This window comes from Hipposideros armiger, unplaced genomic scaffold (assembly GCF_001890085.2).
Source record: "Hipposideros armiger isolate ML-2016 unplaced genomic scaffold, ASM189008v1 scaffold_18, whole genome shotgun sequence".
Lineage (NCBI taxonomy): Eukaryota > Metazoa > Chordata > Mammalia > Chiroptera > Hipposideridae > Hipposideros > Hipposideros armiger.
This window is the reverse complement of record NW_017731368.1, coordinates 1158357-1181399: the sequence shown is the minus strand read 5'-3', so window position 1 is coordinate 1181399 and position 23043 is coordinate 1158357. Positions and strand designations below refer to the sequence as shown.

Below are 23043 nucleotides of genomic sequence, written 5' to 3'. Positions count from 1 at the left end.
TCTCCTCGGAGATCCCTCCAGTAACAGGCCTAGGGCTTGGCCCCCGCCCGCCTCTCACCAGCCTAGTGCGCCCCTAAAAGGCCTGCTGTAATCGTCCAGGTCCCTACCCCTCCCCTCCAAGACGCCTCCCGGGTCGGAAACTCCCGGGTCTCCCTCGGGGTCCCAACTCCTTAATGCCGAGGCCACGCCCCTCCGCTAACGGTCCACGCCCATTAATCAACGGTACCGCCCCTCCCACCGAAGGCCCGGCTGCGCGAAGACCCGCCGGCCGCTACGGGCTCCGCCCCGCTAAGCCTCACTTCCGGGCGCCAGCACGCCCCGCCTCGCTCCCATAGCGCACAGCGATCATGGAGCGGCAGGTGAGGGCTCGGCCCGCGGTTCCCGTGGTCCTTGCAGCCCGGGCCGGGCCTGACCCTCGTGTGTCCCCTGCCCAGGTGCTGCTGAGCGAGCCCGAGGAGGCGGCGGTGCTGTACCGGGGCCTTAGCCGCCAGCCCTCTCTGAGCACCGCCTGCCTGGGCCCGGAGGTCACCACGCAGTACGGGGGCCACTACCGGACGGTGCACGCTGGTGTGTGTATGGAGGGGAATCGGGTAGCGGGCCCACTCGGGTGGATTGGAAGGGGGTATGCAGAGCTCACTGCTTGACAGTGCACCCGGGTGTGTGGAGGAAGACGGGTCTTGGAGGGAGTGGGTAAGCAGGGTGCACACACACAGGTGTAAGGGGTGGGGGTGCTATTGGGGCGTTATGGGACGGTGCCCATTAATTCATGAGTTGAGGGTGTGGGAGTAGAATTCAGACCCGGGTGCAGGGTGTGGGCCTTGTGGGTCTCATCCCCATCACCCTATCTCAGAAGTGCCAAGATGCCTTCAATGTTCTGGGGGGGTGGGGGGACCAGTAGTGGTTTCTCCCCAAGAGGCCATCACCTCAGGCTCTGGAGGCCTAGACTTGAGTTGTGATCAAGTGTTGTCCATCCTGCACCCAGAATATCTGGAGACAGATTGAGGGAAGTGGGCTGGGCCTTCCTGAGGGTGGGGTGAGGAGAACCTGTGCTAGGACTGGTCAAGTTGAGCAGTCTCATGCCTCTCCTCACAGAGTGGACCCAGAGGGACCTGGAACGTATGGAGAACATCCGATTCTGTCGCCAGTACCTGGTGTTCCACGATGGGGACTCAGTGGTGTTTGCAGGGCCTGCGGGCAACAGTGTGGAGACCCGGGGGGAGTAAGTTTGAGAGTTTGTGGGCAAGGCCACAGCCATCTGCAAAACTTTTCTGAATGCCCATCATGTGTCTGTGTGCGGGTAGGGCCCAGAAGGGAGGCCAGGTTCCTGCCCTTTGGGAGCTCATGCAGTCTCTAGTGACATGGCCTGATAAGCACTGGAGGTTTGTCCCAAACTTGGGCCTGGAATAGAGCCCATGGAGGCTTAGGGAGGCTAGGGAGAGTAGAGCCCATGCCCCAGGGAGGAGAGGCAAGGCCAGCTGCCATGGTGGGGCTAGAAGGGCTGCAGGGGTGGGTGTGGGGCCATAGCCTCAAGAATTTTGTCTTAGAGATTATGGCCAGTAAGGGGGCAGGATGGGGCTTTCGTTGGGTGGGAGATAATCCTGATCTGCCACCCTGCGTCTTCCTCAGGCTGCTGAGCAGAGAGTCTCCTTCAGGCGCCATGAAAGCTGTGCTGCGCAAGGCTGGAGGCATGGGCCCTGGAGAGGAGAAGCAGTTCTTGGAGGTGTGTCAGCATGGGACCAAGTGGTGGGCAACTGCGGCCTGAGTCTACACATACGGTCCTGTTGGAGGGCAGGCAGTCTGATGCCCAGATGTCCACAGGTCTGGGAGAAAAACCGGAAGCTCAAGAGCTTCAACCTGTCGGCGCTGGAAAAACATGGGCCCGTGTACGAGGATGGTGAGGCAGCTGGCTGGTGAGCAGGCAGGGTGGACCGGAGGGGCAGCCATAGCCCAGGGCTCCCCCTGATTGGCCCTCCCTCACCCAGACTGCTTTGGCTGCCTGTCCTGGTCACACTCGGAGACACACTTGTTGTATGTGGCAGAGAAGAAGCGCCCCAAGGCTGAGTCCTTCTTTCAGACCAAAGCCTTGGACATCAGTGGCAGTGATGACGAGATGGCCAGGTCGAAGAAGCCAGACCAGGCCGTCAAGGTGCTCAGGGCCGTGGCCAGTCCGTGAAGGCCCTGCAGGGCAGCCCTGGGGCTCAGTGTGCTCACTGCCCCTGTCGCAGCTGGGGAGGCACTGGCTTCTTGGGGGGCAGGGCAGGCTTGCAAAGACAGGCTGGGCATTGAGTGTCTTGTGTTCTCAGGGGGATCAGTTTGTGTTTTATGAAGACTGGGGAGAAAACATGGTTTCCAAAAGCACTCCAGTGCTTTGCGTGCTGGATGTCGAGAGCGGCAACGTCTCTGTGCTTGAGGGCGTCCCTGAGATTGTGTCCCCTGGACAGGTTAGCGCTAACTCTGCCTACATACTCCTGCTGGAGTCTGGGGGCCCTGCTTGAGCTACTGTCCCTTGTTCATACCTGCCCTGTGGTCTTGTTCACAGGCATTCTGGGCCCCTGGAGATACAGGTGTGGTGTTCGTGGGCTGGCAGCATGAGCCCTTCCGGCTGGGTGTCCGCTTCTGCACCAATCGCAGGTGAGGAAATGGGGCAGGGCGGGGCGGCCTTGTAGCTCAGGCTGGCCTTGAAGCTGAGCGTCTCTCTGGTGGTTCCAGGTCAGCCCTGTACTATGTGGATCTCATCGGGGGGAAGTGTGGTAAGTGCTGGCGCCCACCTATGCTTTGCTGACACACACTGGCCCTGCCAGTCCGCACGATGCTCACGTTTCCGTCTGGTCCAGAGCTCCTTTCGGATGACTCCCTGGCTGTCTCTTCTCCCCGGCTGAGTCCAGACCAGTGTCGCATCGTCTACCTGCAGTACCCATCTCTGGTCCCCCATCATCAGTGTAGCCAACTGTGCCTGGTGAGCTGGGGATGGGCGAGGTGGGATGAGAAGAGGAGGGGAGGGTGGAGGAGAGCTGGTCAGCCTCAGCTCCCCACGGACCCCTCAGCGGGCCTCCGGCCCTGGGTGCAGTGATGGTGTGAGTCCTGCCTGTCCCTTCTCTCAAGGCAGGGTCTGGAGCCTGAGAGTGCTAGCATGGGGGCCTTTGCTCTGGCAAGACTCACCGCCGTGAGAGCATTCTTTGTCTATAAGAATGCTCCTCCCTTTGCTTCTCAGCTGCACATGCCAGGCTCTGCAAGGGGCTGGGATATAGTAGGCAGTTATGGAGTTTTAGTCCTTGCGCAAGAAGAGCTCTGGGCCCCTAGTGAAAGTCAGAGGCCCTTTCGGACATCTGGTCTAGATCACCAGTCAGGGGCTCCATCACGCTCACCTCAGGTCCTCCCTCCCTTCCCTGAGGTTACCCAGGGTTATCGGAGAAGAGGACTGGCACTGAACTCTGTGCCCTGAGGGCACTGCCAGCCCCCTGGTGGGCCTGACCATCATGTTCTCTTGCAGTATGACTGGTATACCAAGGTCACGTCGGTGGTGGTAGACATCGTGCCTCGGCAGCTGGGAGGTAAGGGGTATGTGGCAGAGTGGGTGCAGTGGAGCCCGCAGCTGTTTTCCTTCCATCTGTTATCCCTGTGCAGGGCCAGCCGCCTCAGCCCTTCCTTCCTGGGTTCCTTCTGAAGTCTGCCTCCCTGCTGGGCCAGCCTCATGTCCAGCCTCCACAGGGAGGAGCTCTGACAGAGGAAGTCCACTAGCCCAAAGCTGAGATCAGAGCAGCTCCAGCTGGCTGTGGATTTAGGAAAGCCAGTGTGTTTCTTCTGAGTGCCTGCTGCTTCTCTCAGAAGCTCCTGAGCTCTGCCTCTCCTGGGCCTTCAGAGGCCTCTGCTCCTCAGCCCCCTCTTCAGGGAGTTCCTCATCGCCTAGGGTGCCCTCATGTGTGGGATCACCATTCTGTCACAGCAGCCCAGCCTGCCTCATAGTCTTGACCCCCCACACCTTCACTCCTGGACGAGGCCCCCAGCCTTTGCATCTTTGCAGAGAACTTCTTTGGGATCTACTGCAGCCTTCTACCCCTGGGATGCTGGTCAGCTGATAGCCAGAGAGTGGTTTTCGACTCGGCTCAGCGCAGCCGGCAGGTAAGGGGTCTTGACTATGTTGAGAGGCGGCCCCAGCGACCAACCCCCAGGGCCCTAGGGCGTGGCATGTGCATATCGCTGGGTGCAACGCCCGGCCACAAGGTCTCACCGGCCCCTTAAGGCTCTGCCTCCTCTGGTCCTGGATTCACTTCCTGCAGGAGCCTGGCTGCCCTGGTGGCCTCAGATGCCATCCTTGGTCATGGTATCCTGTAGTGTCTACAACGGAGTCCTTGGCCTTTTTTCCTGAGGCATAGATACAACCCCCCTCCCCCAGTCATTTCCCGCTTGGGGCCGCCATTGGGGTGGGCCCCTAAACACTATACAGGGAGCTGATAGAGATGGGACAGGGGCCTTCTCCCAGGGATTGGGCGGGTGCAGTGTGCCAGGCTCCTTTTGGGTATGACATCATGTGGCCCTCATTCTGGCTCGAAGGGGCTCAGAGGCATTCCTTACCTTGCCCAGGGTCACTTAACAAGTTGTGACAGGGCTGGGATTTGAATCCAGGCCCTCAGGCCACTCCCTACTGGACTGAGTAGTTGTCACCATAGTTGCTCACAGCCCTGGCCTAGTCCAGAGGTCCCTAAGAGAGCAGAGAGGAGGTGGGGGTGGGACCCACAGGGCTCTTGAATGTGGTACCACACGTGGCTTTCATTCTGCCCCAGGACCTATTTGCTGTGGACACCCAGATGGGCAGTGTGACCTCCCTGACAGCCGGTGAGCAGGGCTGGTGAACAAGCCAGCCAGGCCGGGGTAGGATCAGGGCTCAAGCATGTGGGGCAATAGGGGCACTCTGGGCCACTCTGCACCACTGACAGTCTCACGAGGACCCTGCCCATGCAGAACCCTTTCCTAGCCAATAGCCTGCCTCTCTTGCTCCCCTCTGTTCCCCTCGTCCTGGCTCTGGCCCCCACCCCTGCTCTTTGAACCCACAAAACTCCCTCTTGCCAGTATCTGCCAGTCATCCTTCCTCCTCCCCATACCTTAGGCAGAGGCAACTCTTCCAGCCAGGGCTCCCTCATTTCCTCTTACCCAGGCCTGGTAATTCTGCCCCTAAATGTCTTTTGAGTCCTCCACCTGCCTGCCTGTACTCACTCCTCCACAAAGCTACCCAAGTACCATTCCCAGACTACATCTCGTCACGCAAGCCCTGCTTAAGAATCTCCTTGGACCCCACTGCCCAGAATCAGCAACCCCCCACCATCCCCATGGGCCTAGCTGCCACCCCTGCAGGCTACATTCATCAGGTAGCAGACGGATGTGCCATGATGGTCTGGCGTGTCCCCAGATCTAGCAGCCCCTGGGCACAGCCAGTGTCTGCTGGGTTAACAATGGACTGAGCGGGGGGCTCCCCCAGGGCCGTGTGCAGTTGGGTGTTTGTGATAGTCTCTTTGTGGGCATCCCTTGGCTTCTCAGGGTGGAAGGGGCATCTGGCTGTAGAGCCTCCAGCCTGAGACTCCGGCCCGACAGGGAGTCGGTGGGAGAGAGGGTTGCCCCTGCGGGTGTTTAGTGGCATCTGCCTTCTCCAGGGGGAGCAGGAGGAAGCTGGAAGCTGCTCACTATCGACCGGGACCTCATGGTGGCACAGTTCTCCACACCCAGCCAACCCCCAAGCCTGGTGAGTGTTGGTGGTCCCCAGGCCAGGAGGCAGGGGTTCTGTGCAGGCAGAGTTCCCCAGGTCAGAACAGGCCCCAGGGTCTGACTATGGCCGGTTAGCTTGTGAGAGGCCAAGATGTGGGTCCAGCCCAGCACAGTTCATGAAAGTCTGGCACCTATGGGAAGAACTACTGGGCTAAGGTCTGCTTTGTACAGAACAGAGTATCTGGGAAAGTGTCCAGTTCTCTGGCTTAACAGGGCACAGGGAGACCCCAGAGCCTAGAAGCTGAGAAAGTGTGTTGGGGGACGGGGTAAGGGCCTTTGTGTATACCAGCCCTCCATGGGAGTCCATGCTATGCCCTCCGGATGACAGAAGGCCCAGCATTGTGAAAGCTGCCCACCTCACACCCAGAGCAGAGGTGGGAGGGCAGGGAGGCAGCCAGTGCCCCTGTGACACACGCTTTCCTCTTGGCAGAAAGTTGGGTTCCTGCCTCCTGCGGGGAAGGAAAAGTCAGTGTCATGGGTGTCCCTGGAGGAGGCTGAGCCCATTCCCGACATCTCCTGGGGCATCCGGGTGCTACAGCCGCCCCCAGAGCAGGAGAATATGCAGTATGGTGAGCTGGGCCCAGGTAGAGGGGCGCCTTCTCCACGTTCCCCAACACGTGGCACCTGTGGTCACCTTTCCTGCCTCCTGCCTTTCATTGTGGGGTTTCTTGGGATTGCCTCCAAGAGATTTTCTCTTCCTCTTGTGGACAGTCATGGGGAGTAGTGTCCAGGCATCTGGGTGCCTGCTGTGGGTATCAGAGCTTGGTATCACCAGGCCAGATGACCTTTGGTGGGAAAATCAAGGCCCAAAGAAGACAGGAGGCCTGTGACCACACCTCACCCAGAATGCTGTCCTTGCAGAGTGGGGTTCTCTGACTGGGGCCCATGTGTCACGGTGGGCTGCCTTAGCCAGGTCTTTGTTTCAGAGGTCAGCTCAACACCTGCAGCTACAGCTGAGGCCTTGGCTGGGGCAGCCTTTGGGCAGTAGCATTGGCTCTTCTAACTGCTGCCTTCTCCCTACAGCTGGCCTTGACTTTGAAGCAATCCTTCTGCAGCCCAGTGATCCGCCAGATAAGACCCAGGTGCCCATGGTGGTCATGCCCCACGGTAGGCATCTGGCCTAAGATCCCCTGCCCTCCTACCACTCCTAGCTGGCTCTTTTATCCTCTGCTTCCTGCCCATAGGGGGTCCCCATTCATCCTTTGTCACTGCCTGGATGCTGTTCCCAGCCATGCTTTGCAAGATGGGCTTTGCAGTACTACTAGGTGAGTGAGCAGGGCCCCCCAGCTATACAGGGCTGTGGGGGGGGGCAGTGGGGAGTGGGGATAGGCCTGGTTTGTACAAGCACCACGGGTACCACCCTAGTCACCAGGCTTCTCTGTAGCCTGGACCTGGTAACCACTACCAGGAAGTGCCCTGGCCCAGCCTCTGGCTCCATGGAGTGGTGATAACATGGACGAACTTGGGATTTCCATGGAAAGGGTGCTGTGGTCACTGGGCAGCAGCCTCAGATCTCTTGGCCCCTTCCCCTTGACAGTCTGTGTGCAACTGGCCCCAAGGCTTACTTCATAGATGGGTGAAAAGGTGTCCAGGGGCTGGGAATGTCACTTGACCACCCCGTCTCGTCCTTCCCTGGTCTCCAGTGAACTATCGTGGCTCCACGGGCTTTGGCCAGGACAGCATCCTCTCCCTCCCTGGCAATGTGGGCCACCAAGATGTGAAGGATGTCCAGGTAGCAGGGGCTGGGGCTTCTGGACAGGCTGGAGGGTGGGGTTGGGGTTGTGGCTCCATCCAGCTGGGCAGGCAGTTGGTTGCAGCGTGCTCTACCTCACCCTATAGTTTGCAGTAGAGCAGGTGCTCCAGGAGGAACACTTTGACGCAGGCCGTGTGGCCCTTATGGGTGGTTCCCATGGTGGCTTCCTCTCCTGCCACCTGATTGGTCAGTACCCAGAGATGTATAGTGCCTGCGTGGCACGGAACCCTGTGATCAACATCGCCTCCATGATGGGCTCCACTGACGTCCCTGATTGGTGGGTGTGCCCCACAGGTCCCTGCCCTTCTCCCCTCTACCCCATACCCCCGTGGAGCCGCCCAGGCCCCTGAGCTCCAGCGGCTGCATCAACTCAGTCTCTTGCAGGTGTGTGGTGGAGGCTGGCTTCCCCTATAGCAGCGACTGCCTGCCAGACCTCAGCATATGGGCTGAGATGCTGGAGAAGTCACCCATCAAGTACACCCCTCAGGTATGCAGCCTTCCCCCTGCCCAACCTGTCCAGAGCCTGGAGCCCTGCTCACCATGGCTCCCCACATACCCAGGTGAAGACGCCACTGTTACTGATGCTGGGCCAGGAGGACCGGCGTGTGCCCTTCAAGCAGGGCATAGAGTATTACCGTGCCCTCAAGGCCCGGAATGTGCCTGTTCGGTGAGTGCAGCAGGACAGCCCTGGCAGCTGGTGGGCAGGTGAGCAGGGGAGGACCTTCTAGCCTCAAACATGGCTGCCCAACCCCTACAGGCTCCTGCTATATCCCAAAAGCACCCACGCGCTATCGGAAGTGGAGGTGGAGTCGGACAGCTTCATGAACGCTGTGCTCTGGCTGCGCACGCACTTGGGCAACTGAAGCCCTGCCTCTCTCTGCATGAGCTGGTTGGCAGATGCCACACTTGGCTCTTGGAGAGCCTAGGGTCTGGCAGAGTGACGAGAGGCGTCCTGGGCTCTGGACTCCATGGGTGGGTGAGCGAGAAATGTGGGCTATATGGTTATAATAAATGAGGAGAGTCTGGTTACTGCTGGTACTTTGTGCCAAGCCATCCCTAATCCCAGCCCCACCTTTGGGGTTCAGAGACTGTAGTGTAGCCCCGGGTGTGGTAGCCATAAGGACCTCATTTATCTCCAGTGTGAGAGGGGAAAGAAAAGGGAGAGGTTCAGCCGCTGCCTTCCTGGCCAACTGGGACTCCACCCTGTGCTGTTCCCTGTGCTGTTCCCTGTGCTGCAGCCCCTTCTGTTAGATGCTGCCCTACGCCACCCCTCTCCCAGCAGTTCACGTAGGGGACTAGTGAGGCCCTGCACTTCCATAGACTAAGGTTGTCCTAAGGGTCAGATCGCCCAGCCCAGGGTACACAGGGCTCGAGCCATCCAGGCCGAGCAAGGAGTTGCCAGTTCATTCCCTAGACACAAAGGCTAAGAAGCACCCTGCACAGGCGTAAAGAGGAAAAGTGGCTTTATGTCTGACAGGAAGCTCCGTCCTTCCCAAGGTACATGGGATTGAGGCCGGGCCTAGCCCAGCCGTATGACCTTGTGAATCCAGTCCACAAACACAGAGACACGCATGAAAATGGCTGGCCAGCGGGGCCGTGCACACACTCGGTTGGGGATTATAATTCCCTCCAGAACCCAACAGTCATGGGTAAAGCAGGCAAGTGGGCCCCCGTAGTCACCCTGGTAGGTGGGAGAACTGGTGAGGAGCCTGGGCCATGGCATAGCCCCTTTGGGGATGAAGTAGTACATTTTCAGCTTCCCATACCCTCCCCAGGCTGGCTGCCACTGACCTCACAGGCACCCACAGGGACCAGCAGTGCCTTAGTGCACATCTCACTCTCGCGTACGCGTCCTCGGTGTTTGATATTACATTCCTGATTGGAGATGACAGTCAGCGAAGCCACATTTAGCACCGCATTGTTCCCTGTATCTATAGTGAAGGAAAATCGGAAGAAGAGGAGGGCCTTTGGATAGGATCCCAGGCTGGGCCTCCATGCCCCTGCACTGTGCTCTTACCTTTGGTCTCACCCCAGCCTGCAATCTCACACTTGGTCTCTGGAGGTACCACATACCGCTCAGGGGGCAAGCAGATCAGGGCCACATGCTGGTTCAGGGTCGCAGGTCTTTGGCAGGAATAAGGGCACTCAGGGCCCGAGGCCACAAGGCCCAGCCCCACCTCACACCCTCTTGACTTGTCACACACCTCTCCAGCTTGAGCAGAACAAGCTGGGAGCCTGAAGGCCCACACACCAACTTGGCCACTGGGACTCGCTGCAGGCCTGGGTCCCCAGGCTGCGGGTTCTGGAACATGGTGCCCAACCACACCTCATAGCCTGTGAGAGGCACATGGCTGGGAGAGAAGCTCTGCTAAATCAGTCGTGACTCATAGTCCACAGCCCCAAGGCTTACCTGTTGGCTCACCTGGGAAAGGTGGCTAAGGGGAAGATGAGGTGGGGGGTGGGACTAGGTGGGTCCCCAAACACAAGGGAGGCTCACCAGGAGGAGAAGCACTGCCGGGCAGTCAGTACCCACTGTTCCTTCACTAGGGACCCCCCACAGAAATGCTGGCCCTGCCTGGAAGAGGAGCGAGTAGGAGAGGGAACAGTTAGCCCTGGCACACAGGCTGGGCCTGCCAGCGGAGGCCAGGGGCGGGCATAAGCACAGAAGATACAGCCTCAGCTCCTCTCTTGGGGAGATGGGCAGTTGTGCCTCACCGATTGCGCAAGCTGACTGTCCAGGGTGAGATTCCAGGCTGGCCCCCCACCACACGCAGCTTGGAGCGATGCTGGTCCAGGGGAGGCACCCTCTTACCACACTTCTCAAACAGCACCTGGTCTGGGGGATAGGACGGGCCGGATGAAACCCCACCTGTACAGAGATAGGGGGAAAAGGCCCCCAACCGCCTGGCCCACGTCCCTACCTGGGGGCTCCAGAATGGACGGTGGTTGGTCATCATCTGAAAGAGCCAAGTTTGTCCAAGTTAAGAGGGCCAGCTTTCGCGGTAGAAGCTGGGGGTGGAACCTCGGGGGAGTGTCACCGGCGCTCACCGCAGGGCTGCAGTGCACAGTAGTCGAACGGAGTCCCGGGGTCTGTAGTGTAGCACCAGGGACCGTGACTATCCCCGTCTGGGTTCCGGCAGAAGTTCTCCTCCAGGTGTGCGTGTGGAGCGGAGCTGGGCGTGAACCTAGGCGGGAAGGGGAGCAAAATCATAGTAGGGTAATCCCAAGCCCGCGTTGGGTTCCAGTTAGAGAGGCCACGGCATGCCGCGTTTGGGTTAGGACGAGAGGGCTGGGCGCGCCGGCCGACTCACTGCGGTTTGTGTGGAGTCTCTGCGGACCAGCGCTGGCACAGGATGCCCTTGCGAGTCCTGCTGATCGAGCCGCGGTACCGCTCCCCTGCGCCGTGGTAGCAGTCTGCGGTGGGCAGACAGGGACGGCCGTCAGCCGGTTCTTGCCTCAACCTGCGGCTAAATGCCTTCAGCCCCAACTCGGGCCTTACCCTCCGGCCGCATATCGTCGGTGCAGCGCCGGATCTGGTAGCAGAAGGCCACCCGCATTCCGGGCCGCGATGTGAAGCACCAGGGCGCCTCCGAGCCGTCGGGGTTCCGGCAGAAGTTCTCCCGAAGGTCCCTGGGCAGGCGCTCCGCTCAGCGCAGGTGGGTCCCAGCCTGCCTCCAGCTGGAGCCCAGCCTCCGGCTCCGCCCCAGACCCTACCTTCCTTCAAGCCCCGCCCGGGACCACCCTCCTCAGGTCCCATCCGCAGGAGAAAGCCCCCAACGACAGCCCGCCACCTCACTTGCACGCGTATTTCTCGGGCGCAAAGCGATGTTGATGAGGGCTCTGTGCGTCCCAACGCTGGCAGGGCACGCCCGCCGCGGTAGTGTTGGCCGTGCCCCGGTAGCCCTCGCCCTTCCCGCGGAAGCAATTGAGCGTCGTGGCTTCGTGGCGCGGTTGTGTCTCGGACCCTTGGATGGACCGTGGCGGGTCGGAGCCCGATCCGAAGCTGAGACCCGGGCTGGGGCTGAGGCTGAGCCCCACTCCCGCGGGTCCCCACCCGGGTCACGCCCAGCCCGCCCCCTTTCCCCAACTATGCCACGCCCCCCACGTTTCCCAGGTGCCTCCCAGGCCGGGTCCTCGCGTCCTACCGCAGCGGGGGAGGTCGCAGAATTCTCGCTCCACCTGCGGGTCCGTGGTATAGCACCAGGGCCGCTCTGAGCCGTCCGGATTCCGGCAGTAGTTGTCGTCCAGGTCTTTGTCAAGGAATCTGGGGGCGGTAGCGGGACGTGAACAGCACCCTGGGACTCAGGCCGTGTCTGTATCCGATATACTGCCTGATATCGGGTCGGCCCCCCACCCTAGCCTGGCCGCGGTGGCGCCGAGCCCGCCCTGCGTACTTGCCGGGCTCAAAGGGGTGCGGGTGCGGGCGCTGCAGGTCCCAGCGCTGACACTCGCGTCCTGACTCGGTGTGGTCCACAGCGCCGCGGTAATCCTCGCCATTGCACCAAATGCAAGCGGCTGGAAACACAGAGCCAGTGGGTTCGTGGACTGACATGAGCATGCTCCGCCAGCCCCAGGCTTGACCAGGAGCCAATTACCCTCCCGGCAGGACTTGATGCCACAGCTCTGGAAGCGCACAGCAGGGTCTGTCGTGTAGCACCATGGCCCTCTGGGGTCTCCATCCGGGTTGCGGCAGAAGTTCTCCTCTAAGCCGTTCCGGAGTGTAGGCATGTACCTGGGTGCAGAGAGCTGTAATATAGTGCGTGTTGGGGGCAGGCATCAGCCAGGAGGGGCAGGGGAGGTGTCTGTTTCACCTGTGGTCATTGGGGAACCTGTGGCTCCAGTGCTGGCAAGGTAGGCCACCTGTGGTGATGGCCACAGTGCCCCGATACTTGACCCCATTATCCATGATGCAGGTCTGCACATAGTCTGGAAGCAATAGACCCATGGTCAATAAGGCCCGGGGCCCCAGCACCCCTATCCTCAGCTCACCCTTCTCTGAAGCCCCACACCTTTCTTTTGGAAAAGATCACAGCGCCCTGAACGCTGCAGCTGTGTGTGGGGTGAATCCTGAGTCCATGGCAGCAGCTGGCAACCATGGCTGCTCACGTTGTAGTGGAAGGCCCTGGAAGGAGGAGGCACACGGTCACCCAGTGCCCAGGTCCCCCTGCCTCCAGCAGTATCTAGGTCCTTGTGCCACTCACCTGCAGTCCAGTAGAGGCCCGCAGCGCCTTGCACACTCCTCAGCATCTGCCACATCCTCTTGCCAAGGCCTGGGCCCCTCTGCGTGTAGCAGGTGTTGCAGCTCTGTACCCCGGAGTGTCTGGAAGTCATTCAAAGGTGAGCGCTGCCCTGTGTGGTGGGCATGAGTTGTCAGTTCATGTATATCAACACATCCACACTTCATTCGAGGGATCAAAGCTACAAGGCTCTGGGATGGTCTCAGTGGATACATTCAAGGATCAGACCCCTGTAAGGGTGGGAGAAGCTGGCCCAGACATGGTAAATATTACCCGTGCCCCTGTTTTTTGGGCAAGGCACCAGGCTCAGGTCTAAAACATTCTCTAAAAGAGCAGTGGGAGATGGTGTTCGCCCTCTGGAACTTGTTTCATCTCATCTCTCAGCTGAGAATGCCAAGGCTCAGAGCTGTCCTACTATCCAGGCAGAGGCTCAACCCAGGCATTCTGACTCCAAATCTGGTCTCTCACTAGCAGGGCATTTGCTAGGTTAGAGGGTTAGATCCGCCTCATGAGAGGTAACTGCTTGCATGTGTGCATGCATCTGTGCGGCCCCAACACTGCCTCAATGCTACAGCAGATGTCTGTATTCCTGGGGCCACCCAGCTCTGTGCAAGAAGCCAAGATCTCAATGCTCCATGCCCAGTAGGGCAGTGAGCTCCGGGCTTGAACAGCAGGACGGGCCTGGGGCTGACTCCTTCCTGGAAGCAGATGGGGCTCAGCGGGGTTAGGGGCACACTCACCGGGGGTCCCTGAGCACTGCATCAAAAGGAGCAGGAGTAGGAGCCACCCCATCCTCCTGGCTGGAGACTGCACTGTGATCCACCACAGCCCCATCCGGGAAATTGTGAAACCTGTCCCTACGGGATTGGGTGGCCCTGGTTCCACACCCCCACTCCAGGCCTGCTGGGGCCTGACCTGAGACCCAGGAATGGGGGTGGGGCCAGGGCTCAGGTCCCCTGGGTGAGGGGCAGCGGACCCTCACTGTGGCACAGCTAGCCCGTGAGAAGCCACCCTATGTAGGAGGAAGTTGTTGGAAAGTTTCAGTGGGGACTCTTAAAGTGCCTTGGGGTGGGAGTGGAGCCCCCCTGCAGCCTAGGCTGCTCTGGAGGGAAGGGCAGTATGGATATGGTTGTTGCCAGAGGCCTGAGTTCCAGCCCCTAGGCGGTGATATTAAACCTTTCTGAGCCTCAGTTTCCCCCTGGAAAGTGGGGAACGTTCCCTGCCCCAACCCCAAGGCAGCCTGCCCCCTTTCCGCTGACTTATCAGGCCCCAGCTGTAGGCATACCGGCCCACGCCCCTGACAGCAGAGCCCAGGGAGGACGCCCTCTCCCCGCCAGAGGTGCCATCCCAAGGAAGGTGAGCGAGGTCACCTGTCTGGCCTGAATGGAGGTGGGGGTAACAGGTAGCAGGGACCCTGGCAGGAGAGGCCTATCAGACGTTCTTAGGGGACATCTGGGTCGGGCCTCCCAGTATGAGGAGGAGTTGGGACACACGGGCTGGAGCCACTCCCAGTCAAGACATTGCGTTCCGATATGGCTGGGCTAGGATCTCCTGCGTAGGCCGGGGGTCGGGCAGTTGGGCATTCCGGCGAGGCATAGTCCAGGAACACCCCGGCGGGAGGTGGCGGAGGTGGCGGAGACGGCCCCCTGGCGGAGCCCGAGCGCGGGCCGGTGCGCGTGCGCAGTGGGCGCTCAGTTTGACCCCGGACGGGCGCCGTAGCCGAGAGGCTGGGCGGATGTTGTGAGCCGGGACGCCGCGGCCGAGGCTGGGGGTGAGTGAGGGGCGGCCCGGCTCCCAGCGGGGCGGGTCCCCGCGCCTCCCCTCGCGGCCCCGGCCGATCCAGTGCGAGAGTGCCTGCCGCGCGGGGGTCGCAACCTGTGGTGCGGGGCTCCGGACTGGAGCTGGCCTGGAGGATCCTCCGGAGCTTGTGGCCGGGTGGGGGCGACTTGGGGGAGACGTGCGCTGCCCTCCGCGTCCTTGGGCTTCGAGATGGGGTCGGTTCTGTTCCGAGCCCGGATCGGCGGGCCAAGGCAGAATCGACGTGGGAGGGACCCCCCGAGCAAAGTCAAGGTCTGCGTCTCACCTGGGTCCTCAGTACCTGACATCCAGAGTGGATGTCTGGAAGGTTTACTGATCAAATGAGTGACCACCTGTAATCTGACCTGTACCTGCTCTGGTGTGAGAGGGGCAGAGGTCATGGACGCCCGCGGCGGGTCCGCGGGGGGCGGCAGGGCGGGAGAGTCGCCTTCCCCAGGGACAGGCGTGGTTCGGACTGGGAATGGGCAAGGGTGTGTGATGGGAGCAGAGGACCTGTTTGCGGTGTGATAAGAAACTGAGCTGCAGAAAAGAGAGCAATGTCTAAAATGGTGCTAGAAGGCCAGGTTCTAGACCAGCGATGTCGAATAGAACTTTCTGTCATGATGGAAGTGTTCTATATTTTTGGTGTATGGTGCTGTAGCCGTTATCCACATGTGGCCATTGAATCTTTGAAATGTGCCTAATATACCAGACATTTTAAAGTTTTTAAAACTTTCATTTAAATTTGGAGAGCCACATGTATGTAGCTAACAGCTACTGTGTTGGACACAGCTTTAGACAAGGCTGGCACCAGCGACTTGGGGAAGCTTCTGAAGCAGCTGTAGCAATACCCCGCTGAAGGATGGACATTTTCCCATTGCTAATGGGAAAACCAACAGGGTCTGCGATGAGGACTGGGCAAGGGTGGTGCTCTGATGGGGTGGGAGGCAGTGTGTGTGAATTGGAGCAAGAAAACTAGCAGGCCTTTGGACAAGAGAAGGGAGGGTCCTGGAGCTGAAGAAGGAGGCCCTGGCCTCAGGTGTCAGCAGGATTTGTAGCTGGAGATGGAGACGGCTCCTCACCCTCGGATGATGGACTACAGTATTTGGGGCAGTGTGGTGTAGGGTTCTCTCGTCTGGATGTGTGCTGGACCCAGTGTGGCTGACGACTGAGAAGGATACAGGGGCTCTGCAGCTAGGTCACCACGCTTTGGATACTTTGGTCTGATTTTCCCAGGGTCGAGGCATTTAGCTGGGTTCAACAAACATATACCTGGCACCCACTCTGTCGGGTCCTGTACTGAGCACTGGGACATCGTGGGGCCCTGTCACTGTGGGCCTGTCACATGAGGCCCTACTTACCCTCTCTCCCTGTGTAGGAAGCTGGGAGCCCCTGCTTTCCTCTGCCCTGGGCTGGTACGGGTGTGAGTGTGCATGCACCTGGCCTCGTCTGCTCCCAAGCCTTCCTGCCACCCTAGGACTGAGGTCAGTGTGGGAGCCCTTGGCTGGCTTCACATAGACAGCCTCTGCCTCTGGCTCAGCCCTCAGGACCACTGGCTGCTCACAAGAGATGAAGGATGGCATCCAAGGGGGCTGGCATGTCTTTCTCCCGCAAGAGCTATAGGCTGACTTCAGATGCTGAGAAATCCAGGGTCACAGGTAAGGGCTGGCAGGGCTGGGAGGAGGCTCCTTGTGTTGAGGAAAGGAGAAGGAAGAGACAAAGGTGGCAAAGTCCCAGGTTCAGTGAGCCTCAGGTCTTGCTGCACCCCTGTACCTGTCAGCTAGCTCTTCTCCACCAGCTGCCATGAAGCAGTGCACCCAACATGGCTGTGCTCCTGACCCCTGTGGCTGGCCTAAGACCAGGAGCCTTTGGGGCCAGCAGAGGCTGAGAGCTGGACTGACCATATGACCCTTCTCTCCCTTCTGACCTGTGGCCCAGGCATCGTACACGAAAAGCTACTGAATGACTACCTGCACCGCATCTTTTCCTCTCCTGACCGCGCACCCACCGCAGCCACCAGCAGGTATGGCCGGGTGGATAGCCCTCCTCACTCTGCAGGACCAGACCAGAGGCTGGAGGCTGCGTTGTGGGGAAGGGGGCGGGCTTGGGTTCCTGCCGCTCCTGGCGATGAGGCCTCCAGCCAGAGTCTACCTTGTGGACTCCGCTTCTTCCTTTCCCCTGGCAGTGCTAGTACCTTCCTTCTGAGGGAGCTGTGGGAACTAGGTGGGTGGTGCCCATTCAGCACTCAGCATAGCACCTCGCACCTACCCCACAATCAGCGTCTGGTGCCTTGTGCACCTGCCCGCACCCCTTCCACACTGGCCCTCTGTAGCCTCTGCCTGAATCTATGAAGTGCAGACCCCAGCAGCCCCTTTTCCTTGCAAGTTTAATGCATTTAAGTTTAGTCCATATCAAAGTTACAAGTGCGCTTTAGCAGAAACTTAGAAGAAAAAGCACCTGTTATCTCTTTATTTTAACATGACTATTTGAGCATGATTTTTTTTTTCTGTTTTCTTTATCTCACAATGTATGTAGTTTGGACTATACTGTATAGAAATTTTTTTTTAATTAAAAAATTTTTTTTGTCACCGTCAGTCCTTTTTTTAAAAGAAGTTTTATTGAGGAATAATTGCCATATAATAAACAGCATGTATTTAAAGTGTGCAATACAGTGAGTTTTCATGTGGATAACTTGAAACCATCACTACCATCAAGATAATGGATATATCCCTCACCTCCAAAAGTATATAGACATTTAAATCCTGTTTTTGTCATCAAACGGGAGCCTCTGAGTTTGATCCTGGTGGGCACCTATAGGGCCAGGGGTCAGCGAGCCCTTAGCCACACCCTGGTTTGGAGGGGCTTTTGCTTTTGTGAACAATGCTGTGAGGATGCCCAGGGTTGTTAGAATCAGGTGGTTAGAGTATTAGAACTGCAGTCACTTTTAAGTTTATTGCCAAATTACTTGTTGAAAGGGTCATGCAAATCCTCCCTCCCTGCATTGAGGCCTCGGTGTCCCTATCACACAGCCCCCTTGCCAGCCTGGGCTGTTCTGTCTGTCACAGTCTTTGCTCTCTGGGCGGGCACAAAGGGCAGCATTTTGTTACCTATTCCATTTAAGCACCTGTGGTGGCCAGGGGGTTCCTGCTTCTGGAGGGCTGCTGGCCACCTCTACCCCAAACCCAGCCCTGGCCTGCTCCCAGGGCCATCTGATCCCTACTTCATGTGATACCAGAAATGGTCTTGCTGCCACTGGTGCTGTGGCTGCCAGGACGGAGAGCAGGTGGCAGGCCCATCAGTCAGTGGTTGTGTGGATGGAGAACACTGGGCTGGGGCCTGGGCAGCCAAGAAAGGGCAGGCCCGTGCCGGGTTTGGCTAGATGGGCAGGGCCACAGGCCCTTGGAGAGTGAGTCTCAGGCCATCCTCTCACAGCTGCTCAGACTCCAGCAGCCCTCCCAAGTGCAGGCATGGAAGAACTGTTGAGGAAGCCTCCTTTCTCCTTGGACCAGTGGGGTACTCAGATGAGGCTGCTCAGCCTGCAACATCAATGGCTGAGCACTCACTGTATGGCTACTACCTGGCCTTGGTCTGGGGCTGGCTCAGCAGGAGTGGGGAAGAGGCTTTGTGCGTCTCCACCTGCTGTAGCTCGGGGTCAGTAGGAGCTCAGCAGGAGAGCGTGTGGTCCCTGAGCCTGGGCTGAAGCTACCTTGCCAGAGAATCAGTGCTTCGGCACATCCACTTCCGCTTCCAGATCCTACTGCCCAGGCAGATGAATGGGGTAGGAGCTGGGATTAGAGGTAGAAGAGCAGGTGCTGGCAGCCTGCTCTCAGCAGGTGGCTGGTTCCAGATGGGCATCGGGCCGCTGCTCTGCCTGAGCCCTGCTCATTTCCACCACCCCATTCCCTGCTATTCTTAGTGCTGAGCTCAGGGCAGGCTGGCCACATTAGACAGAGCCCTTGCTCCTCTGGGCGTGTGTGCGGGGAGGATGAAGGGGCCACTCAGGCAGATTTGCCCCTTTGGCTGGGGCAGGCGGCAGATAAGTGGTCCATGTCCTCTGCTGGCCTGGACAGGTGGGTACAGGACAGAGCCAGACATGCCCGGACATGTCTGATTTAACACAGAGATTTCCCTGGCTAGGTGGTGGGGAGAATGGAAGTCTCCCCACAAAGGAACCACAGGTCTGGGGTCTGGCTGGACTAGCTGTCCTTGGTGCTGACCGCCTTGGGGATCGGCATGTCTCCCAGCCTCCCTTTCCCAGGCATAACCAACACAGCAGCCTTCGAGTTGGGGGCTAAGCAGGGAGCACGCATACTCCCCGGTGTCTTCACAGACTCTCTGATTTACGGCTGTTCCTTTCTACAGCTGAGAGAATTAAGGCTTAGAGAGGGCTCTTTTTTATTTTTTTTTAACCAGTCCTGAGGTGCACCAAATTGGACTAGTCATCATTTTTAGTTTAATACGTAATCTAGCCTTTGGACCCCAGCATGCCAGAATTTAGGACTAGGCACAACCATTTTTCTGGGGCCTAGGCAGCCAAAGCTCAGGGGAAAGGGACTAGGAGAGGGGTTTAGTGTCATCTGGCTGGTTTCAAGGACTTTTGGGCCCCTCGCAGCCTCTCGCTCTCCCCAGGAAACCCCTGAACTTCCAGAACCTGCCAGAGCATCTGGACCAGCTGTTACAGGTGGACAATGAGGATGAGGAGAGCCAGGGTATGTGGCAGCTTCTGGACCCTGGGGCCATGGGGGCCGCCCTGATGAGATCAGTGTACTCTGTGCATTCTGTCAGACCCTGTGCCCTGCCTGACCCCACAGCCACCTCTCCTCTTTTCAGGACAGGTTGAAGGGCGGCTTGGCCCATCCACTGTGGTCCTGGACCACACAGGCGGCTTCGAGGGGCTTCTTCTGGTGGATGATGACCTCCTGGGGGTGAGTGAGGGCAAGACATGGTGCCCCAGGTCCAAGCCCCTCCTGACACTGGCCTAAAGTCTTCCTGATGTGGCCCTGGTATCCCTACCTTTCTTGGTGGGTCTCTAGCCACAAACCTCTCCTGATGTGGCCCATTGAGTCCTCAGCCCCCAAACCCTCCTGACATAGCCCTGAAACCCTCTTGGTAGAACTCTAGTCCCAAGCTCTTCCTAACCTAGCCATGAGCCCCTCCTATCATGCCTCTGGCCCAGAGCCCCTGCTCACACAGGCCTAGTCCCTCCCAGCCTGTGACAGGCATGCGCCACCAAGGTGAGCAAAGTGGGGTGGAGCTGCTCTCCCTTGGGAAGGCACTCTGTGTGCCTGGGAGGAGGCTCACCACCCCTGCCCTTCACCCAGGTGATTGGACACAGCAACTTTGGCACTATCCGCTCCACGACCTGCGTGTACAAAGGTGAGGCCATGCCCCTCTGTGGCCCAGCAGGTGGGGAGGAATTGAGAGGCCAGGCCTGAGGGGTGAGGCGGTCTCTTTACCTGCTGGGCCTGACTTGGCTTTTTCCAGGGAAATGGGTCTACGAGGTGCTCATCTCCTCCCAGGGGCTCATGCAGATTGGCTGGTGCACCATCAACTGTCGCTTCAATCAGGAGGTACATGGTGGAGGGAGGCGGCCCTCCCAGGGAGCCCTTCTCCTGCCGCCGCCCCCCAGGCTGTGTATGGTCTGCTCAGGACCCTCACCCGGCTGCCCTCTGGAGGAGGACTGTGTCCCACCCCAGCCCAGGGCCAGCCAGCCCGAAGAACAGCCCTCACTCCTTTCCTCAGAGCATCAGCCCCCTTCTCTAGAGCCATGTGGGTCCAAGGTTGGTGGCTGGAGGGCTCTGGCCCTGCCCCTGCCCACCTCCCCTGGACCTCACAGACCTTCCTCCCTAGGAGGGAGTTGGAGACACACACAACTCCTATGCTTACGATGGCAACCGGGTACGCAAGTGGAACGTGACCACAACGAATTATGGCAAGGTGAGGGCCGAGCCCCCCATAGTCCACCCGCCCCATGTCCTTCCCCACAGCTTGGCAGGAGCCACTGGGCAGCCATGAGGGAGGGATCAGGGACTCAGGTCCTCTGTACTTGTGGCCAGTCTCCCCTGAGTGGTGGTGGAGACCCAGCTCAAGAGGCAGAGTGCGCAGGCTGCTGGGCTTCTGCGCATCTGTAAGGCCTCCTTCCCTGGCAGGCATGGGCAGCGGGGGACATCGTGAGCTGCCTGATCGACCTGGATGATGGCACTCTGTCCTTCTCCCTGTGAGTCGTCAGCCTCTCTCCATAGGCCTAGCCTCGGGGACCTCCCTGGGCTGCCCTGTTTCCCAGTCCCTGTAACGGGGTAGCCTGAGGGTGGACAACTCACTAGCCTGTCTTGACCACGTTTTGCTTAGCACTGTCTCACAGGCTTTCCCTTCTGCTCCAGGAATGGTGTGTCACTGGGCACCGCCTTTGAGGACTTATCCAGGGGCCCAGGCATGGCCTACTTCCCAGCCATCAGCCTCTCCTTCAAGGAGTCCGTGGCCTTCAACTTTGGCAGCCGTCCCCTGCGATATCCTTTTGGGAAGAAGGCTGTGGGGCTGCTGGAAAGTCTTGGGGAAGCTGAGATGGGGGCTCCTTGTCCCAGGAGCTCTGTGGGCTGGTGGTGGGCTCTGGCTGCTGCAAGGAGTGAATAGGGTTACAGCTTTGGTGGGTGCCAAGGACAGCAGTTCTTGCAGCACCCTTGTTAGGTGGGTACCATTATCGTCTCTGTTGAAAAAGATGAAGAGCACAAAGTGACAAAAGAAGTGTCACCCCACAGAGAGTAAGTGGGACAGTGTGATGCAAAGCAGGCCGTCTGACTGCTCAGCCCTGCCCTTTACCAGGCCCCACCTCAGGGCTCTCAGTAGGGAGGGGCGGGTGTGTTTGAGCCACAGGTCCAGTAGTGCTGGCTTAACTCTGTGGCACCTACCCAGTGGCGGGCTACCGGCCCTTGCAGGACCCGCCGCGCGCTGACCTGGTGCGGGCACAGAAGTTGCTGGGCTGCTTCCGGGCAGTGCTCAGTGTGGAGCTGGACCCCGTGGTGAGCCAGGGTCTGGGCCGGGGGAGCTGGGGACCTTCTCCCACCCTCTGTTCCTCACAGTCTTCTCTCCTCCCCCCAACACAGGAAGGGCGGCTGGTGGAGAAGGAGAGCTCCGAGTGGCAGTTGCAGGGCCAGCCCACTGTCCTGCTCACACTGGCCCACATCTTCCATCGCTTCGCACCACTCCTGGTGAGGGGACATTAGGGAGGGGAAGGGGCAGGCCATGGTAGATGCGCCTGTGCTCCGGGCTGGGATGCGGGTGTGTGAGGTCCACACCTTCACCTGGCAGGGGCCTCCTGTGACCAGAGCCCTCAGACCTCAAGGAAGTCACCCAGCAAAGGAGGAGATGCTTCCAGCTGAGGGTCTCAGTGGATGTCCTAGAAAGACAATTGAGGGGTAATGACATCGCAGGCCAAGGGAACTGCTTGTTCAGAGCCCCAGAGGGGCTGTGGGGCAGTGACCCTTGTGTCGCAGTCAGACCCCAGAAGAGTTCATCTATGTCTTGGGATTGCTTGAGGGAACCCATAGATCCATCTATGCCTGTGGCCTTGGCCACGTGCCAAGGCAGGGGTGCCCTGAGCGGGACGGAAGGCCACCACCTCACCAGTGCCCACCCTTGGTGCAGCGCAAGGTGTACCTGGTGGAGGCCGTGCTTATGAGCTTCCTGCTGGGCGTCGTGGAGGCGGGCACCCCCGCACAGGTGCAATCCATCGTGCACCAGATCCTGGACCTACTGTGGCTCTTCATGGAGGTAAGGCTCTTGACCTCAGACCTCAGGCCAGGTTGTCAGGCTCCACTGATGGAGGGTCTTGGAAACGGCCGTCCTGGAGCCTGCCCCCAGCCCAGTAGGTGTGCAGCTTGGCATCTCTCCCCAGGACTACGAGGTACACGATTGCCTCAAACAGTTGATGATGTCCCTGCTGCGGCTGTACCGGTTCTCGCCCATCGTCCCAGACCTGAGCCTACAGGTGGGCACTCGTGACACTGTCCGGAGTCCCCTGGGCCTCACCCGCCCACTCTGAGCACCTCCTCCCCACAGATCCACTACCTGCAGCTCACCGTCGCCATCCTGAGGCATGACAAGTCACGCAAGTTTCTGCTTAGCAACGTCCTGTATCCTCCCCTGGCTGCCAGGCAGGCCAGACGTGGTGTCCTGTGGGGTCAGCAGAGGCCAGAGTGGGCAGTGTGCGTCTGGCCAGGGGTCCCCACAGAGACTCAGGAGGACCAGAGCCACCCAGATTCCTTGTTCCAGGACGAGCCCTCCCAGCACCTTCTCTACGAAGCAGGGAGGGTAGGGCAAAGACCCAGGCCACTGGCCAGCCCGAGCAGGAACCTCCAGATAGGTTACATGAAGGTGTGGGGAGCCACCAGGGCCCTTTTATCTGCATTCCATGGCGGGGGTTTCTACGAGATCTAGGAGTCAGCTCTTCCTGCTTCTCCAAAACGTCGAGGATGCACGAAGAGTAGGAGGGAGAGTGGAGCT

The 23043-nt window shown here is 59.3% G+C and overlaps 3 protein-coding genes across 11 annotated transcripts in view; 2 read left to right on the top strand and 1 right to left on the bottom strand.

The window, feature by feature from the left end:
• The first annotated feature begins 120 nt into the window (after positions 1 to 120).
• On the top strand, positions 121 to 8539 carry APEH (acylaminoacyl-peptide hydrolase). Its single transcript, XM_019631707.1, has 22 exons — positions 121 to 359; positions 435 to 567; positions 1093 to 1219; positions 1627 to 1720; positions 1819 to 1894; positions 1983 to 2146; positions 2304 to 2441; positions 2540 to 2631; positions 2710 to 2750; positions 2835 to 2956; positions 3491 to 3551; positions 4022 to 4119; positions 4782 to 4833; positions 5646 to 5734; positions 6188 to 6326; positions 6781 to 6864; positions 6942 to 7022; positions 7401 to 7489; positions 7597 to 7787; positions 7895 to 7997; positions 8071 to 8177; positions 8268 to 8539. The coding sequence occupies exons 1-22, from the start codon at positions 348 to 350 to the stop codon at positions 8371 to 8373; spliced, it is 2199 nt and encodes a 732-aa protein (XP_019487252.1). The 5' UTR covers positions 121 to 347; the 3' UTR covers positions 8374 to 8539.
• Positions 8540 to 8956: 417 nt separating this feature from the next.
• Positions 8957 to 14398, bottom strand: MST1 (macrophage stimulating 1). Of its 3 annotated transcripts, XM_019631646.1 has the most exons (18): positions 13488 to 14397; positions 12712 to 12859; positions 12520 to 12632; positions 12322 to 12436; positions 12106 to 12242; positions 11905 to 12025; positions 11656 to 11774; positions 11307 to 11475; positions 11010 to 11140; positions 10822 to 10924; positions 10559 to 10695; positions 10432 to 10467; positions 10226 to 10346; positions 10008 to 10085; positions 9715 to 9861; positions 9528 to 9634; positions 9302 to 9441; positions 8957 to 9191 (listed from the first exon to the last, which is right to left on the bottom strand). In XM_019631646.1, the coding sequence occupies exons 1-18, from the start codon at positions 13579 to 13581 to the stop codon at positions 9030 to 9032; spliced, it is 2178 nt and encodes a 725-aa protein (XP_019487191.1). In that variant the 5' UTR covers positions 13582 to 14397; the 3' UTR covers positions 8957 to 9029. The 3 variants fall into 3 exon arrangements, with proteins under 3 accessions (XP_019487191.1, XP_019487196.1, XP_019487202.1); XM_019631651.1 differs by lacking the exon at positions 10008 to 10085 and having other exon boundaries at positions 13488 to 14398; XM_019631657.1 differs by lacking the exon at positions 8957 to 9191 and having other exon boundaries at positions 9301 to 9385; positions 13488 to 14398.
• Positions 14399 to 14419: 21 nt separating this feature from the next.
• The window catches only part of RNF123 (ring finger protein 123), a 27747-nt gene continuing 19123 nt past the window's right edge, over positions 14420 to 23043 (top strand). For 2 of the 7 annotated variants that reach the window (XM_019631616.1, XM_019631623.1), the window contains exons 1-15: positions 14420 to 14518; positions 16085 to 16202; positions 16483 to 16567; positions 19174 to 19253; positions 19375 to 19469; positions 19866 to 19920; positions 20029 to 20114; positions 20395 to 20481; positions 20694 to 20761; positions 20925 to 21050; positions 21446 to 21560; positions 21645 to 21749; positions 22186 to 22311; positions 22436 to 22528; positions 22600 to 22673. In XM_019631616.1, the coding sequence (XP_019487161.1) occupies positions 16121 to 16202; positions 16483 to 16567; positions 19174 to 19253; positions 19375 to 19469; positions 19866 to 19920; positions 20029 to 20114; positions 20395 to 20481; positions 20694 to 20761; positions 20925 to 21050; positions 21446 to 21560; positions 21645 to 21749; positions 22186 to 22311; positions 22436 to 22528; positions 22600 to 22673 (1277 nt within the window). In that variant the 5' untranslated portion in view covers positions 14420 to 14518; positions 16085 to 16120. Of the gene's footprint in view, positions 14519 to 14543; positions 14818 to 15922; positions 16203 to 16479; positions 16568 to 19156; positions 19254 to 19374; positions 19470 to 19865; positions 19921 to 20028; positions 20115 to 20394; positions 20482 to 20693; positions 20762 to 20924; positions 21051 to 21445; positions 21561 to 21644; positions 21750 to 22185; positions 22312 to 22435; positions 22529 to 22599; positions 22674 to 23043 lie in introns of those variants that run through there. The other 5 variants (XM_019631596.1, XM_019631609.1, XM_019631602.1 and 2 more) reach the window with 5 other exon arrangements.